The sequence below is a fragment of the Triticum urartu genome, chromosome 2 (genome assembly GCF_003073215.2).
Source record: "Triticum urartu cultivar G1812 chromosome 2, Tu2.1, whole genome shotgun sequence".
NCBI classification, from domain to species: domain Eukaryota; kingdom Viridiplantae; phylum Streptophyta; class Magnoliopsida; order Poales; family Poaceae; genus Triticum; species Triticum urartu.
Genome location: NC_053023.1, coordinates 559,975,402 through 559,992,364, shown reverse-complemented (window position 1 = coordinate 559,992,364; position 16,963 = coordinate 559,975,402). Strand labels below are relative to the sequence as shown.

General features: G+C 42.7%; 3 protein-coding genes across 3 annotated transcripts; 2 read left to right on the top strand and 1 right to left on the bottom strand.

Moving 5' to 3' along the window:
• Positions 1-5,360: 5,360 nt before the first annotated feature.
• On the top strand, positions 5,361-6,846 carry LOC125538743 (peptide methionine sulfoxide reductase A2-1; the record flags this gene model as incomplete). The annotated part of the gene is given in 2 exon segments (XM_048702020.1): positions 5,361-5,750; positions 6,422-6,846. Coding segments are annotated over 2 exon segments (546 nt in total). The 3' UTR covers positions 6,659-6,846.
• A 328-nt stretch (positions 6,847-7,174) lies between these two features.
• Positions 7,175-8,742, top strand: LOC125538742 (probable long-chain-alcohol O-fatty-acyltransferase 5). The gene has a single exon (XM_048702018.1). It carries the CDS (start codon positions 7,560-7,562, stop codon positions 8,592-8,594), a length of 1,035 nt encoding a protein of 344 aa, XP_048557975.1. The 5' UTR covers positions 7,175-7,559; the 3' UTR covers positions 8,595-8,742.
• A 254-nt stretch (positions 8,743-8,996) lies between these two features.
• On the bottom strand, positions 8,997-16,301 carry LOC125538741 (cyclin-T1-3). Its single transcript, XM_048702017.1, has 7 exons — positions 15,959-16,301; positions 14,132-14,401; positions 12,505-12,586; positions 11,708-11,842; positions 11,379-11,554; positions 11,145-11,296; positions 8,997-10,020 (listed from the first exon to the last, which is right to left on the bottom strand). Exons 2-7 carry the CDS (start codon positions 14,368-14,370, stop codon positions 9,341-9,343), a joined length of 1,464 nt encoding a protein of 487 aa, XP_048557974.1. The 5' UTR covers positions 14,371-14,401; positions 15,959-16,301; the 3' UTR covers positions 8,997-9,340.
• Positions 16,302-16,963: the final 662 nt, after the last annotated feature.

Sequence of the window (16,963 nt, the reverse complement as noted above, 5' to 3'; positions counted from 1 at the left end):
AAACATGAATTCAACAAATATCCATGATTCATAAATTCAAAAAATATTCATGGATTTTAAAAAATGTTCTTCAATTCATGGTAAATTTCTCTACGAGTTCATAAATGTTTGTAGATTAGAAAAAATGTTCATGAATTAAATAAAATTTAGTAGTTTAAAATTGCCCACGAATATGAAAAATGTTCTTGAATTATAAAATATTCGCAAATCGAAACACAAAAGTTTAAAAATTATGAATTAACAGAAGAAAATGATGTATGAAAAAACTGATCAATAAACCAAAAAATCTGGTTGTGATAATAAGAAAACGAATGTCTTGGAAGATTCTCAAAACAACCAGCCTAGAAGCTTCCCAAAACCTGATTGGATGCTCACAAGAACCTTTTGAAAAACGCTCGCTCAGGGCGCATCCTCTTCATTAATGCGCCAACTCGCTCAGCGATCACTGTTAGCGAGCTACAAAATATTGCTCGCTATAAGCAATATATGGCACTCGTAATTTTATAAATTGTCACATCGAAAATTTATACAATTTCGTAATGTCCATCTGCCAGATAAAACATGTTTCAAATGGATTTTTTTTGCTTTTTTGGTGTATAAGACATGACAATTTTTGAAATTGTTTTGTAAGAGTCACGTGGCAAATTATAGATGTTGTCAAGTTTAAATCAACTAAAACAATTGTTTTTCATGTTTTTGTCTCATTGCACATGGCAATTCTATTTGTGACATTTCTGGATTGAAACTTGTCTCATGGCAATTCTAGATGTGACAATTCACATGGCAAATTCATAATTTACAGTATAGTAATTTTATTAGTTAAACATAATGGCATTTTTATTAATTAAACCATGGAGAATTTAATGACCAGATCATGCTAGTTTTATTGTAGGTAGCATGGGAATTTTATTGTTTACACCATGGCTTTATTATTCAGACAACAATGGTTTCATTGTAGGTAGCATGGACTTTCATTATTAACATCATGGCATTTTATTAATTATACCATGGTAGCTTTATTTTTGTCATGGCAACTTGTTTGAATAATAGTCATCGTACAAAACGGAATTTAAAACCTAGTTTTGGCATAGAAATAAATATCTACTGACTTCAATTTCATAAGGTTTTGGAGAAAACTTTTTCCTTCTTAATTTTCCATGTGAACACTTCACATTTTCCCAAAAATTTCATGACTTGCATAACATTTTTCTCTTAAAGTTGCCATTTGAGGTAGCACCCAAGTAAAATGGGCACTTTTCAAAAGCATGAGGGGTGTGGGAAGGATTTTCATGATAAACATAGCTAACAGAAAATTAATTGCCACAAAAACTAATAATATACACTACATTTGCCATGGTGGTATTTACTATTCATGGCATGCCAATTTTATTAGATATAGCATGTCAACTTTTGGCATGTCAAAACAACTTGCAACTTTTACCATGGCAAAAATCTTAAAACCTTTCTCATGATTTTATCAGTTTTTACATTTTTTGCCATGGCAATTGTCACCAACACATTTATCAATTTTGCCATGATTTTTTTTGGAATTTAAGTTGCTATGATTTTATCTTTTTGAGTACTTTTTAACCAAGATATTTTTTACATGGCAACATTATCATCATACTTAATTGTCATTTTACATCCGGACAGTTTCCATCATGTAGTATAAGTTTTGTCATTCTATTTTTTTGTTTCAGTTGGCATTTTTTCTTCGCCCCGTACAAAATGTATGCATTCTTTTCATGGCAATTGTACTATTTACATCATGGTAGTTTCATTATCCATAGCTTGGCAATTTTTTTGGCATGTCATCTATTTTTTTTCTCATCATGATGAATCTAGTAGTTTTTACATGGAATTTTTTATATAATCAGCATGGCAAAATATTGCATTACATCATGGTAAATCTACCATTTCTTTTTTTGTTGATTGTTTTTGAAATAGCTAACCACTCATTTCAAGTGGTAGTAAATCTATCAGTCTTAATATGGCTTTTCTCAGTGCTGGCAATTTTTGTGTTTCTCACTTAATTTAAGTTTTGTTTATCAAGGAACATCGTAAGGGGGTTGGCAACTAGATGTTGATTGTTTGCCATGGTAACTTAAATTAAATTGCCATGACAACTTAATTTACATTTGTAGATATTTTGCATGTAGGTAATTTCTTTTTTTCATATTGGACCATGCAAATTTGCCATGCCTTTTTTACAAAACATAATTTCTCTAGATTTGCCATGAGACCAGCACAACCATTTCCCAAAATTTATCATGTTTTTTACATAATTTTTCCCTTACCATTTGCAATGGACTATGGCCAAATTCCAGTTTCCAATGTTATTTTATTGGACCGTTGCAATTTCCTGTATGTTTATACTTTTTTTAAAAAATTTACCATTCAAATTGTCCATCTAGGTATTTTCTATTGTAGTGCGCAGTGGCAATGCCATGCAGGTTCTTCTTTTGTGTGGTGGGTTTAGCATGTGGAACATGGCAATTTTCATATATTTTACATCATGGCAATTTTATATTCCCAAAAAAGGATGAAAAATCTTTGTTTATTGTTTAAGTGATGTACTTTTTCATGCTTTTTTGTTATTTTGTGCTTCATGAATTGTGCACATATTTTCTCTTCCCTTTTTCTGATGGTAACTTTTATGTTTTTTGAGTTAAAATTTTTGTTTTATTAAGGGCAACTTATAGCTGGCAAGGGCCATAAGTAAGCTTATAGTTGGGCTAGGCCGAAGACAAAAAAGGACCAGTAGAGAAGGGTGCAGATTGGCTCGTATGCAACCCGGTCATTTCGCGTTGAGACCTCCTCTTTGGCGCCCTCGGCGCCGCTTAGGCTAGTTGGCGCTCGAAGGCGAGCGGTAGTGGGCCGACCCAGCATCGCTAGCAGCCAACAACATGCTCAAAAACAAACGGAAAGAAATATATTCACCGTTATTATTCCGTGAGGCGTGGGATTAAAACCTGCATGCCAACGTCGATGGACTTGACGCAATAACCACAACACGGCGATTAATTTGATGTTTTCTATCCGAAAATAGTGATATTTGAGTCTTGTTTCAGTCCCAGTGTAAATTATTTGAAAATAGGAAACTTAATTTCGAAAAGGAATTCACAAATTTTAAAAAAGTTCATGGATTTTAAAAAAAGGTTCACAAAATATAAAAATATTCATCAATTTAAAAAAGAAGTTCATGAATTTGAAAAAAGTTCACCAGATATTTTAAAAAACATAAATATGACAAAAGGTCATCATTTTTGATAGAAAAAGTCCACAAATTTGAAAAAAGTTCATTGGATTTTGTAAGAAGGTTCACGGATTTGGTTTATCGATTTTTGTTGAAAAACTATTTTAATTTGAAAAAGGTTCATTGATTTTGAAAAAAAAATCTCAGATTTTCAAAAAAAGTTCACAAATTTGTATAGAGTTCACCAGATTTTGAAAAAACAAATCATGGTATGAAAAAGTTTATTGATTTTGTTAAAAAAATGTTCACCCATTTTGAAAAAAGAAACAAGAAAAAATAGAAAGAAGAAAAGAGGGAAAAGGATGTAACAAATCACATCAGAAGAGTGTGTAGTGGCCACAGTAGCTAACACTAAATGAGGAGACCGCTGGTTTGAATCACACCTGCGCACAATTTTTTGCAGTTTAAACAGAAAAGGGATAAACGGGCCAGCCCAGCATGGAAGAGAGGGGGGTTGCCCCGTTTGCGTTTTTTACAGTTACATGCAAAAGGGTAAATGGGGTATGTCCCTGCCGAGGGGTGTGTGCATCCATTTGCGAAAGCTGAAGTAATGGCGCTGAAGACGCCGAATAGGGTTTGCGGACCGCGCTCGGGGGCTGGGGGTATTTGTGTAGTAAACGTTTTCATTCTCTCAAGGGCCCCTTCAAATTTGATGTTTGATGCATATTGGGGTCCTTTTACTGATTATTAGGCAGATACATGTCCAATTGCATTGCATAGAAGGAATCAAATAATTAGGGATTACGTAAAGAACATGGGATGTGAGTCCATAGGTCTAGTGCCGCCCTCCCACATGTATGAACAGCTTCATCGGCACTTCTCCTAGCAAATGAAATTTTAATCCCTAAAATGATAAGGGACGCGATTTACCACATGGAATCCCTAAAATGATGTAGCAGCATTTCTCATTCAATTGGAGTTTCTCCTCCTTATCTTCATTCCAGTCGAGCTGCAGCTGTATACATGTTCACGACCATGTAAACCTTAGTACTTCTTCCGTTTTTTTTACTCCGCATGTAAAATCTGGTCAAAGTCAAACTGGACAAAGTTTGACTAAATTTGTAAAAAAAAATATGAACATCTACAATACTAAAACTATATAGTATGAATATATATCTCATGGTGCATCTGATAATATTGATTTCATCTTGTGAATGTTTATATTTTTTTAAAAAAAGTATGTTTTTGGTCCCTCAAGTTCCCACAAAGTATAGACTTAATCTCTTAAGATTTTTGGGTATAAATTTGGTCCCTCAAGTCTCAAAACCGGATAAGTTTGGTCCTAAACCAGATTTTGAGCACGTTGACTGGGTTTGACAGCCACAAAACTGTCCGATGAACAGTAAATTAAAAAAAACTACAAAAAAATCTGAAATTTTTTGGGATCCAATATGCTTACATGCGCAAGGTGCGACCAACTTTTCGTGCTCTTTTGACACTCGAGGAGCTCAAAAAGTTTCTGAATTCTTTTTTGATTTTTTTTGAATTACTATTCATCAGGCATATATTTTTTGTTTTTCCCACGAGCTCCTCGAGAGCCAAAAGAGCACAAAATTTTGTTCGCATCTTGCGCATGTAAGCATATTCGACCCCAAACAATTTCAGATTTTTTTGAATGTTTTTTTTTAATTTACTGTTCACCATGCGGTTTTGTGGCGGTCAAAACCGGTCAACGTGCTCAAAATCTGGTTTAGGACCAAACTTATCCGGTTTTGAGACTTGAGTGACCAAATGTATACCAAAAAATCTTGAAAGATCAAGTCTATATTTTGTGGGAAATTGAGGGACAAAAAACATACTTTTCTTTATTTTTTAATATAAAATTAGTCAAACTCTACAAAGCTTGACCAAACCTTATATATAGACTAAAAAACGGAGGGAGTACTGAATTGACCTGAAATTACGAAGCCAAGCCATTTAAATGTGTGAACAATGCGGTGGGAATCGTGGACTGCATTGAACCACGGATTCGCACCGTTCATTTCGCACGGCGCAAGTGGCCACACGCCCACGTCTCACCGCCCCCTGATAATCCCTCTCCTGAAAACAAAATTCAATTCGACAGGCCTTATTACAAAACCTGGACATCCAGAGTTCCAGACCCGATCGATCACCGCGCGCCCGTCTCCTCTAACAACAGATCAGCCGATCCTTGAAAAGTCCACCCTCCACCACGGGCAACAGGATGTCGAGCACCGGCGCGGCGGGCCCGGACGCCGACGCGGCGGCCGGCGAGGGGCTGGAGCTGGCGCAGTTCGGGGCGGGCTGCTTCTGGAGCGTGGAGCTGGCGTACCAGCGGCTCCCCGGCGTGGCGCGCACGGAGGTGGGCTACTCGCAGGGGCACTTGGACGGGCCGACCTACCGCGACGTCTGCGGCGGCGGCACCGGCCACTCCGAGGTGGTGCGCGTGCACTACGACCCCAAGGAGTGCCCCTACGCCGTGCTCCTCGACGTCTTCTGGGCCAAGCACAACCCCACCACGCTCAACAAACAGGTACGTGATGCGATGCCTCTGCCGCTGCTCTCGCCGTAAGTTGGAGTGCGTAGCATGCCGGCCAGGCCGGCGGCGGCCGTTGGGGGCTTTCCGAGCCGATCTCGTCGCCGGCGTTGCAAGGTTCGATGAACCTGGCACGGGTTTGGGGGGCTGACTTAGTCTCAGTGATTGGTTTGGTACCTGTAGTTATCTGGCTTGTTAATACGGGGGTGCGAATATTCTCTCTCCTCCCCATTTAAGATAAAGTAGACGATTTCAATATCAAAAGGGGGATTCTTGTGGATCATTGTATTGCCTCTGCGATAGGAAAATTCGCTACGCACTTCATTATACACTTTCTAATGTGATCGATCCGTAGCCCTCGCTGAGATTTCCGGTGCACTGTCCACATTACTGTCTCCTTTCATAAACTGTACGCACGCTATGGGCAATTTCTGAGAGCTCCCTCAAGTTGTTGATCTGAGATAGTAGCTACAGAATTCTTCAGTATCTGAAAGTCGAGTCCATCTTCAAAATGTATGCAGGTACCGCGATCACGACATACTGTAAGTAAGGTGTTGTCACTTATAACTAGACTCACACCGCGGCGTCCTCCCCGTTTGCTATGGTTTTAGTACATATTGGCAGCATTTGGCCTCGTTTACAAGCTAATTTCTCTCGTTGCACGCCAGGGCAACGACGTCGGGACGCAGTACCGGTCGGGCATCTACTACTACACGGCGGAGCAGGAGCGGCAGGCCAGGGAGTCGCTGGCGGAGAAGCAGCGGGAGTGGAAGGAGAAGATCGTGACGGAGGTCCTCCCGGCGAGGAGGTTCTACCCCGCCGAGGACTACCACCAGCAGTACCTGGAGAAGGGCGGCCAGTCCGCCAAGAAGCGCTGCTCCGATCCCATCCGCTGCTACGGCTGAGCCTCAAGGTCAAGGAGCACTGCCCCAGTCTCCGCCCGCCATTGCAGCTAGCTAAGCATCGCCATTAGCATCATAAAGGACACACCATCTGCCTGACTGACTGTTTGGTGTTGTAGTAATAAATAAACCCATGCGTGCAGCGTGTAAAGGTGAACTTGGCGCTTTGTTTGCTCGATGATCTATGTTTATTTTGGTGTTTGCCGTGTACAAGTTCTGCAAGCGGACATAATCACTAGCTAGCGTTCAGGCTTCACTCCTCTGTATGGGCGTTTGAATTTGGGGGCGAATCAGCAATTCACCGTACAACCCGTGGGGCCCTGGCAATGAGATGCACTTGCGCTGTGTTTTTACCTTAACTAGAAATCCTCATTCCATTCATTCAAAAGGGCTAAAGCTTTGATCTCTCACCACATGACACATGTGGTGAGCAATCCAAACTATTCAAAACAAAGCTTTAATCTCTCTCTCTCTCAAGAAAACTCCATTGAGGGATAATGGCTCCAGGAGGAGTTGTTGATCGCCTCAACCATCTGCTTCAATCACGACGTTGGCCATGCCCCATTCTTGTTTCAATCCACTTGGGCTGTTGGGTGGGCTAGCATATTACCACTAGCATGTTTCCCTTTGGACGTTTGGTTCTGGCGACACCGCAACATTATAAAATGATGACAGCGTCACCTCAAAAAAAAATGATGACAGCGGCGGGGCAGCCAAAAGAAGAAAATAAAAATGAGCCAATTATCGTGCTTCCATCTCCCAACTGAGCTTACACCGTTGACTCGAAGAAGACCACCACGAAATTCCCGATCTCTCGCGCGCTCCTGGATCTTGTAAACCTCTACCAGAAGGCAGCGCGGGTAACCTCCGGTGGCCGTCGCATCTGGGCCGACGACGATCAAGAATGTCCGGCGGCGACCTGCGCAGCCTGGCGGCGGTCTCGGCCACGGTGACCGCGGCCATGTGCTACGTCCGTTTCGCGGCCGGGCGCCTCCGCCCGGGCCTGCCCCGCCTCGCCGCGTTCCTCCCGGTGCTCGCCGTCCTCCCGTTCCTCCCCTTCGCCTTCAGCGCCATCCACCCGCGCGCCATCTCTGGGTTCTTCCTCGCCTGGCTCGCCGAGTTCAAGCTCCTCCGCCTCGCCGCCGGCAAGGGGCCCCTCCACCCGTCCCTCCCGTTCCCCGCATTCGTCGCCGTCGCCTCCGGCCCGGTCAGGCTCCACGGCGACGGGCCCGACAAGGCTCAAGGCACGTCGTCGGGCCTGGACCTCGCCTCCTCCGCCGTCATGGCCGCGCTGCTCGCCGTCATCGTGTCGCTGTACCGGTACCAGGAGGCGATGAACCAGTACGTCCTGCTCACCCTCTACGCGTTCCACGTGTACCTGGCCCTGGAGCTGGTCCTGGCGTCGGCGGCCGCGGCGGCGCGCGCGCTGCTGGGCATGGATCTGGAGCCGCAGTTCGACCGGCCGTACCTGTCGGCGTCGCTGCGGGACTTCTGGGGCCGGCGCTGGAACCTCTCTGTCCCCGCCGTGCTCCGGCCGTGCGTGCACCGCCCCGTGCGCGCGCGCCTGGGCACCGCCGCGGGGGTGCTGGCGACGTTCCTGGTGTCCGGGCTGGCGCACGAGCTCATGTTCTACTACATCACGCTGCGGCCGCCCACCGGGGAGGCGACGGCCTTCTTCACGCTGCACGGCGCGTGCGCGGTGGCGGAGGCGTGGTGGGCGAGGCACGACGCGTGGTGGCGCCCGCCGCGGCTGGTGGCCACCCCGCTGACGCTGGCGTTCGTGCTCGTGACGGCCTTCTGGCTCTTCTTCCCGCCGATCACGAGGCCCGGGGCCGACAAGCTGGTGATCGCCGAGTGCGAGGCGGCCGTCGCGTTCGTGCGGGGCGCCGGGGCCTGGGCGGCTGGCTCCGTCCAGTCGGTCTGGACTGAGCGCTCGTAGTACGGAGACGGCGGGTGCGTCACGCCTGATGCGCCCGCGAAGAATGGCTCGTTGCTCAGGCGGCAATTTTTGTGTGTATTGCGCCTATGGCTGTCGAGTTGTTATGAAAATGTACCGAAACAAATCGATAGCTTGGTTACTCGTTTAATTTTTACTCCCTCCGTTCTAAAATAGATGACTCAATTTTGTACTAACTTTAGTACAAAGTTGAAATAGATGACTCAATTTTATACTAACTTTAGTACAAAGTTGGGTCATCTATTTTGAAACAGAGGAAGTATATTTTTGCGGAATGGTTACTCGTTTATTACTTGCTTCTCACACCAATGAACTGACGATGGTTGACAGTACCAATGGCACACCCAAAATACGGAGCATCAGATCACAGCACCAGCATAGAAATGTGCCAATCAAATTTGTTTCAAATCCATATAAATGTCCCAATCCAAATTTGCTTCGAATCCATGTATTTAAAAAGTTATTTATATAGCCTTCGGGTGCAGGCCATGCAGCCTCTTCCCTATCGTTCCTCAACACCAAACTGCTGCCGAATGTTCCATAACCTGAACATGTACATACTCCTCATCTTTTCAAGTTACAGTACAGTACATTTCAAATCTCCCAACATAGGCAAACAAGCACCTGTATGTTCCCGCGATGCAAAAACTAGGTATCACGCACTGGCGCTCAAAACACCAGTTCTCAGTCCGTCACCGCTGATCACCCCCCACAATGAATACTTCATCTCATGGCCTCGGCCTCTTGATGTCTCTCTCGGCGCTGCGGTCATTGCTCCTGTGCTCGTGCGCGTCCTTCCTCTTCCGGTTGTCGGGGCCAGGAGAGCGGTATTCCTGGCCATCCAGGGACAGCTCGCCCTCTTCGGTGTTCTCCGCCTTGCGAGCCGTGTTCTGGTGATCCTCCCGGTGCGCGGGGTGGGGCCAGCCCTGCCTTCTGTCGTGTTTTTTCTCGTCCTCGGCAGCCAACTCCACGCCATGTTCCAGCTCCCTCTCAATCAGGTCATCATCATCCATGACGTCCACTTTCCTACCAGCATCGCCTTTCGACTTCCTCCGTTTCTCCAGCGCAGCTTTCACCTTATCCTTATCTATCTTTTTCATCGCATCCATCATTGATGAGGACATATTTGTGCCTTCATTGCTGTTGGTAGTGCCATCCCTTGCTTCACTCTTGGGTATCCTCTGGTTTGAGTTCTGCTTTTCAGGCTGAGGGTGGTCATGCCCATGACGGCCTGGTACGCTCGACTGTCTAGGTGCTTGATGAGTTTCATGGGCAGGAGGCTCCTCAGATTTCACAGGAGCACGCTGATTAACCACACTTGCAGAGCTGCCTTCGGTGTCATTCCCTTGTGAAGGTGGTGGTCCAACACGGTTCTGCTCGTAGAGCTCCAACATTTGGTTGCTAACCTCTGAAAACAAATGTCACAAAAAATATAAGAATGGTTCTTTGGTATGCATCTTACTTCACAACAAAGAGCATAAAAACCATCACCATGACAGAAATGGAGTAAAAGGAGCATCAGCTCTATAAAAATAGATATATATAATAACGGGCAATACTGCTCAGTACCGTTGCAAAATCACCAAGCTGAAAAATACAGTCTGCTGCTTAGTGTGGTCCCAGGTCCCACATGCCATCCACATGTTAGATGATAATTTCCAAACTATACCTCATTGTGATGCTACTAAGCAAATTTTCTGTATAACAGAAATGACAACAGGCAAGGGCTACCAGAAAAGTTGTCCTCCAAGTCAACACTCAACACCAACAAAAATACCTCAAGTCCCATAAATAAGGCTACCAAATACAAGTTCATAACAATATGTTCGTGTCATGGCATTCCCTTGTGCATTCGTATCCCAGAACAATAATACTCCGTTTAGAAAAGGAGCACATCTTAACAACAAGTCAACAACTCGCATACCAAGGAGTTAAGGGGGGTTGTTTATTAGGCTTAATGTATTTGCTCATGGAACCTCTTGTGATATGTATATCAGTTTTGCCAAAGCACATCTAGATGTACCATAAGTATTGCACATCTAAGTCCTATCCCGTTGATCTTACGTGGAGATTCGTGTGATACGTGTAAGTATTGCACATCTAAGGCTTTGTTGTTGTTGTTGCTGTTGTTTTCTTTTTATGTTTGATTGAGTTACTTAGATGTTCAATAACTAGGGCACAATATAATCTTGCGTGCATTGGCTTGCTGCGCCTCGATTTCCTAATACGCGCTGTAATGTGAAAAGGAAGTAAAAAAAACTAAGACAAGCTTGCTCGAATTATGAAAAGGAGGGAGTACTCTGTGCACCTCACGAAACACCTTGTGTCTCTGACCTAACCAACCTAGTTCCAGTATCATTGCTGAACTAAGATTAAGATGGTGATGAAATTTTGGCCATCCAATCTCATAAGCGCCTAAAGCATGGGAACAATTGCTGCTTGCTTTCAAAGGCATTTAAACTACTATCCTTACAATAATGCATAGTAAAATTGTGCAAATATGCAATACTGACTATGTATCTAGGGACCAACCTTCCAACTGACGTGGAGTTACATCAAACTCTTGCCACCAGACCTTTTCCCCGTCTGCTGGAAGCTTGACTTTGAGGAACTTTGCAGCAAGGAAGATTGCGCCGGCAGCAATATGATGGGGCTTAAATTGCAGGCAAAGCGAAGTGCGTAGCCTGTACACCCCTTTTAAGGTATAGTAAATAGGCATAATGGGGGATTACTATTTTTGTAAGGATAAGGGTAATTTCAGCATACCCATCATTGACAAAATTCCAGGCAACTTGAGCAAGTGCATTTTGAGCAACCTTGAATTTTTTTATTGCTTCAACCAAAGGCTTGTAAGGGTGGTGCACATTCATGTCAAAACCAAGTGTTACAAGCACAAGGCGCTCCCCGATCAAAAGAAGTTCCTTCTGTTGTTCATACACTTCCTACACACAACAACACAAACCGTTCTTGTCACAGTACTCAGGAAATAAAAATGCACCAGCTATAGAAGAGTTGCAGCTTTATGTTGTGAGGGAGAACAAGTATAAAAAAGATCATGTGTGCTATCAAGAAAATGCTCACAAAAATAATCTCACCTTCTGCTTAATTCGGGCGACTGCAGCAGGATCCTTTTTGTGGATGATCTCATAAGAGATGAGTACGACATCCTTCAGGGGTCTAGGTGTTTCTTCAACTTTACCCGCCAAGAACATGCAAACTGTGGCTATTGTCTGCAGATTATAATGAACTTACATTGACGACAATTTGCAACATGAAGTTGAGTATAAGAAAAATACCACCCCTAAAAAATAACATATTGCAAGCAGCATGCTCTATATTGTACGCTATCCAAGAAAAAAAATACTTAGGACCGCTTTGATTCACAGGATTTCTAAAGCAAAGGAATAAGAAAAACACAGCAATAGAGTATCATGTCTTCTTCAATACCCCAAAAGCGTAGGATTCTTAACAAGAGGTTGGAGTAGATGTAAATTTTCCTTCGAAATCTAATGCAAATGGATCAAGGGAGAATTTATGTAGATTGCAATCCTACAAATCAAACGACCCATGTAGACACAATCCTAAGGATTAGAATCGTCTAAAATTCATTAAGAAATCATTTGAATCAAAGATGCACTATAGTGTTAGCCTGCATGTCTTTCCTACAGAGCCAAACAAAATTTACCATATCATGGAATCCAATAAGATACATGTTCTAAGGCGACAACAAATCATTTATTCTTCTCTTTCACAATATGGGTGGCGAGCATCAATGTTTGAATACATGTTAGTATACTGCCTACCATGCATAGAAAACGATTTACAGATAAAGTAGAAAATATGTTGTTTGATAACAGACATATAAGCTCATAAAAATTTCAGCAAGGCTTACCTGTCTGTCATTTTTGGCATGAGATTGACGAAGGAAAAAACGATGACAAAATACTATAGCTGTAGCAATTGTTACTTGGGGCCTACATAATGAAGTAATTCATCAATAAGGAAAGAAAATACCATAAACAACTATCAACCAACCCAAGAGAGCACAATTCATGCAGTAATACAACGGGGTCTTTACTGCTTCATAAACATTCATGGAGCAAATGTTCTAAGGGCACATAAAGGGCTATAAAACACTAAATACGGTTGAATATTTACTGTTCTACCTAGACAAGGATGTCATCAGCCATTGTTCCATGCCCGATAAAAACAAGTGGGCTAAATGTAACAAATCAATGAACATAACACTGGGGTAAGGGCCAATATGTTACGAATTCTCTATAGTAAAAAAATCAAAGAATATAAAGGGACTATATGTTAAGAACTTATTCCTTAAAATGCCGTGTGCTGATGAAGAAAACATCAACCCTTTTTTAAGGGAAAAACTGAGTAACAATATGTTAATAACTTATTCCTAAAATGCCATGTGCTGATGAAGAAGACATTTTTAAAGGTAAAACCTGAATAGTAGTGTCATCACAGGCATATCTAGCAACTTTCAAACATAAATATCATATTAACAAGCATGTGCTAGCAAATATCTCAGCTGAACAAATTAAACATGGCTTGATAATTGAGAGCTTTACCATCAAATTATTCACATCAAATAGTGCTAAATTATCTCTGAATGTTGTCACAGAAATAAAGTTAAGATACAAAGCTAACAAGCATGGAGTGCACATAAATGCTCAAAAATGCTTAGGCAGAAGAAAAACTGGACAGGTCAACGATCAGATAATTATCAAATATCTAACATAGTACATATATCGCATGATTAAATAAAAACATTTAGTCCATATAGTCAAGTAAAATGCCAGGAAAAAGCAGACAAGTTTTTCTGGATGGGGAAATGATTAAACTAGCACTTGAGCACTCAGCATGCTTGGCAACCTATCATGTAAGGACACTATGTTTATTTTAAACCTATGCGTCATGTTCCCTCGATCACCAGAGGTGATGCTTGTGTGATCTTCTGAATAACATCTGCATCCCTAACATCTTATGTTTTTAACAAACATACCTCACAGTGTATGCTTTAGCTATTCCTCCCATCAAATATTATCATTAAATGTATGTTGATTCGCAGCCTAAGAGTGTCTGAGCATGTCAGACACTTGCCTAACTAGGTCAAACAGGCAAAGTGTGTCAGGGTTTGGCTTCCAACTAAACAGGCCCTGACAATCTGTCCATAAAGGTTATAGAACATAATCATGCACAGTACATACAAGAACTGTCATAAAAAATGCAATCATTTATGCTTTAAGTGCGCAGTGTACTTTCCTCAGGTTTTGAAAATAAAATGAGGGTAACACCAATCATAAAGTATCTCAGATATTCTTAACGGGAAATGAGAAAGAAACAAAAACTGCTTGAATGAAATTAAGCTATAGGAAAACATCCAGTTATCTGCAGAAACTTGAAAAGAACTTTCAAGATTCAAATAATACTGCTAAAACATCAGGTATATTACTCAGTAAAAGATGTAACAATAAAATACCCATGGTACAATATATTCTTACACTTTAAGCCTCATCCCGAAATCCTGAAGGAAAGTGCAGTATGACTTGCGAAGGTAAGACTCCTTCTTTAAATCAATACCATCTCTCCTTGAAAGGGAATTCTCTTCTATTTCTTTTCTACTAAAATACCACGAAGCACCAAGTTGATCACCTTCCACACGTCTATCATAGGGAGTTGTATAAGGGCTGTTCTCTACAATTCCATGATGTGAAGAATCACTAGTCTGCATGATATCCATCTATGATTTTCTTCTTTTCTTACAAAAAAACCTGGCAAAGAGAGAGATATAATGTCACCATTGCAAACTTAGTACCATATAAGCATACATAAACGGGATGGAAGGTGCAGCTATGCACGTAGCAAACTGCATACATATTTTGAAATTTAACATACAGTAAGTTGCGAGGAGCTAAAGGCATCAAACTATATTCCCAATACGTGCAAAGGATGGGTGCTATATAATAACAATGAATCCATACAGCTTCGATTAACTGCTTGTCCTGTCCTTCATGGAAGCCCAGTAATTCAAACAAATTTGTGACATGTGGAATATAACGAACGGAAGGGGTTTCTTAATTACAGCGATGAGTCAGGGCCAGGAGGACCACGTGAAGGCACCAAAACTTGGCTTGCGTCAGGGGCTCAGGGCATTGGCAGGAGATGCTGGCGGCGATGGCGGTGTGTCAGCGCTAGGCTTAGGTCGCTATGTGCAAGAGGAGATGGGTCGAGGCGATTTTTTCCATCCGGGTCAGCTGAGTCCAGTGGTATTTGCGGGTAATTCTGAGCAACTCATCGTTTGGCTAGATCTGGAATCCTGGAATCCCTCGCTCCAGAAATTTGCATACGCCTAGCCCAGATATACCAATTCAGCTCACAGAGTTATATCGTTCGGGGCAGTCCATGTGCTCCGTCCGCAGAGTTGGGAGCTGGAGGGCTATGGAGTGGGGCCTTAATCACCCCATAAATCAATTTTTTGTACAATAAAATAACCCATATTTCCAATATTAAGTTCATTACAATTCATGATCGGTAAAATCAACTTAAAAAGCAATAAATACTGCAACACAAAGTGTGCTCCTGCCAAATACGAGACGTAACAAAAGGCAATAATCACGGTTCAGATTTTTCTGATGATCATGAAAGCCAAATATCAAATCCTTTGACAAACTTGTTACAAGCAGACAATGGTAGAGGAAAGGTATCTTCATAGTTATTGAGTAGGTAACCCAACGTGAAACCTACTGGAGAGTTCAGTTTACAAGTGTGTTGTGTTCTCAAGGTGTTTTCCCAGCTACCGATCAAAGCACAAGTAGTTAGTAGCTTTACTGAATGTTAGAACTCAATACAAGAGCAAAATTTGACCACCTAACTGACATTGTGCAGAAGGGATTAAACTAGATTATAAAGCTAATAAGTTCAAACATGAACTATCCCACTCCAGACGCCACCCCAACACAAAAGTAACACAATTATCTAAAGCAACGCAACGCAAAGCTGCACATTTTTTATGCAACTGTGGGAACCTGCAAAACTCTCAATTTTATACTTACAAACCTTTTTTTACAGTATGTCTGGTTTCGATCTGATCCGACAATCCTAATGGCCTAATCTTATTCCCTGACTCTTCTTTTGCATGCCTCAGGAAAAAACTCTGTTTTTACAGTATATCTAATATAAAAACCTTATTAGTAGGACATCCAATTTGCCTTGTCCATCTATTGCATTCCAAATTAATCATTACACACTATAAAGAAAACCGAATCTGCCACCAAATTGATACAGACTCGGCAGATTTCAGGCATTTATCAGAAGTAATGGGTCCATACCTTGCTCGGGAGAGGTGGAACCGGCGCGGATGGGAGGTTGCTGGAGGGGCCGGCTGGCGGGCAGCTTCCGGAGGTCGTCGTGAAGAAGCAGAGGTGACCTCCTGCCGCCGTCGCCGAGGGGTCGCGGACGAGGCGTGGAGGGTGTGTGCGTGGGGGGCTGGGGGGCGAGGGAGATAAGAAATCAGGCGGCGGCGTGATATTGCCTGTGGCCGGCAACGGAGGGGGAGCGGACGGGGCGGCGGCACAAACCCTAACACCGCCGCATCGCCTCTGAGGTCGCGTGCGACGGGGAAACGAGGGGAGAGATGGGATTACGGGAGGTGTTTTTTTCTTTTCTTTGACGGGACGGGTGGTAGTTAAGAACGATAAGCGACGGTGCTGGCAAATAAGCCGGAAAAAATCAGCTGGTTTTTTCATTCCAATCTATACTTCTGTACATTGAAGGGTCAACTTTTAAAATTCTTTTTACAAATTACTAGTAAACGTGTCCGTGCGTTGCCACGGGTGACAATACAGTTGAACGAATCAAACAATGATTAAGTTACATGGATAACTTCTTGAGGATGGAATGCATGGATAGTATCATGAGATGACACTAAAACCAACAAAATATTATTCAATCATTATAATGCATGGATAGTATCATGAGGTGACACAAAAATTATTCAATCATTGATAGGGTAGGCGCATCAATCAGTCTTGTTTCAATTTGGTATGGAGCAGATTTTTAGTTTAGGTATTGTTCGGATGTCCTTCAACTCCATGCTTCGCCAACTACGCGGATCGTAGGAAGTCGAAATCACAGAGCTTAATATTTTTTCGATGACAATGCCATCACCAAGTTGTGTAACACTTAGTTGTGAAACGAACCTGGTCAAAGCGCTAGCCATGACATCACCATTGTTCCCTTCTCACGAGCCCGCCAGGGCCGACCGCCATCCCTCTAGCTCATTCTATTCATCTGCTGCCCCGCCATTGCCTGCCGTCGACTTCCTCCATCCCGTC

Coding starts and splice junctions, on each gene's coding strand:
- LOC125538742 (XM_048702018.1), top strand. CDS start 7,560: ATGTCCGGCGGCGACCTGCGCAGCCTGGCGGCGGTCTCGGCCACGGTG.
- LOC125538741 (XM_048702017.1), bottom strand. CDS start 14,370: ATGGATATCATGCAGACTAGTGATTCTTCACATCATGGAATTGTAGAG. Junction 11,843..12,504: donor ATGCCAAAAATGACAGACAG/GTAAGCCTTGCT, acceptor TATAATCTGCAG/ACAATAGCCACAGTTTGCAT. Junction 11,555..11,707: donor TCGCCCGAATTAAGCAGAAG/GTGAGATTATTT, acceptor TGTTGTGTGTAG/GAAGTGTATGAACAACAGAA.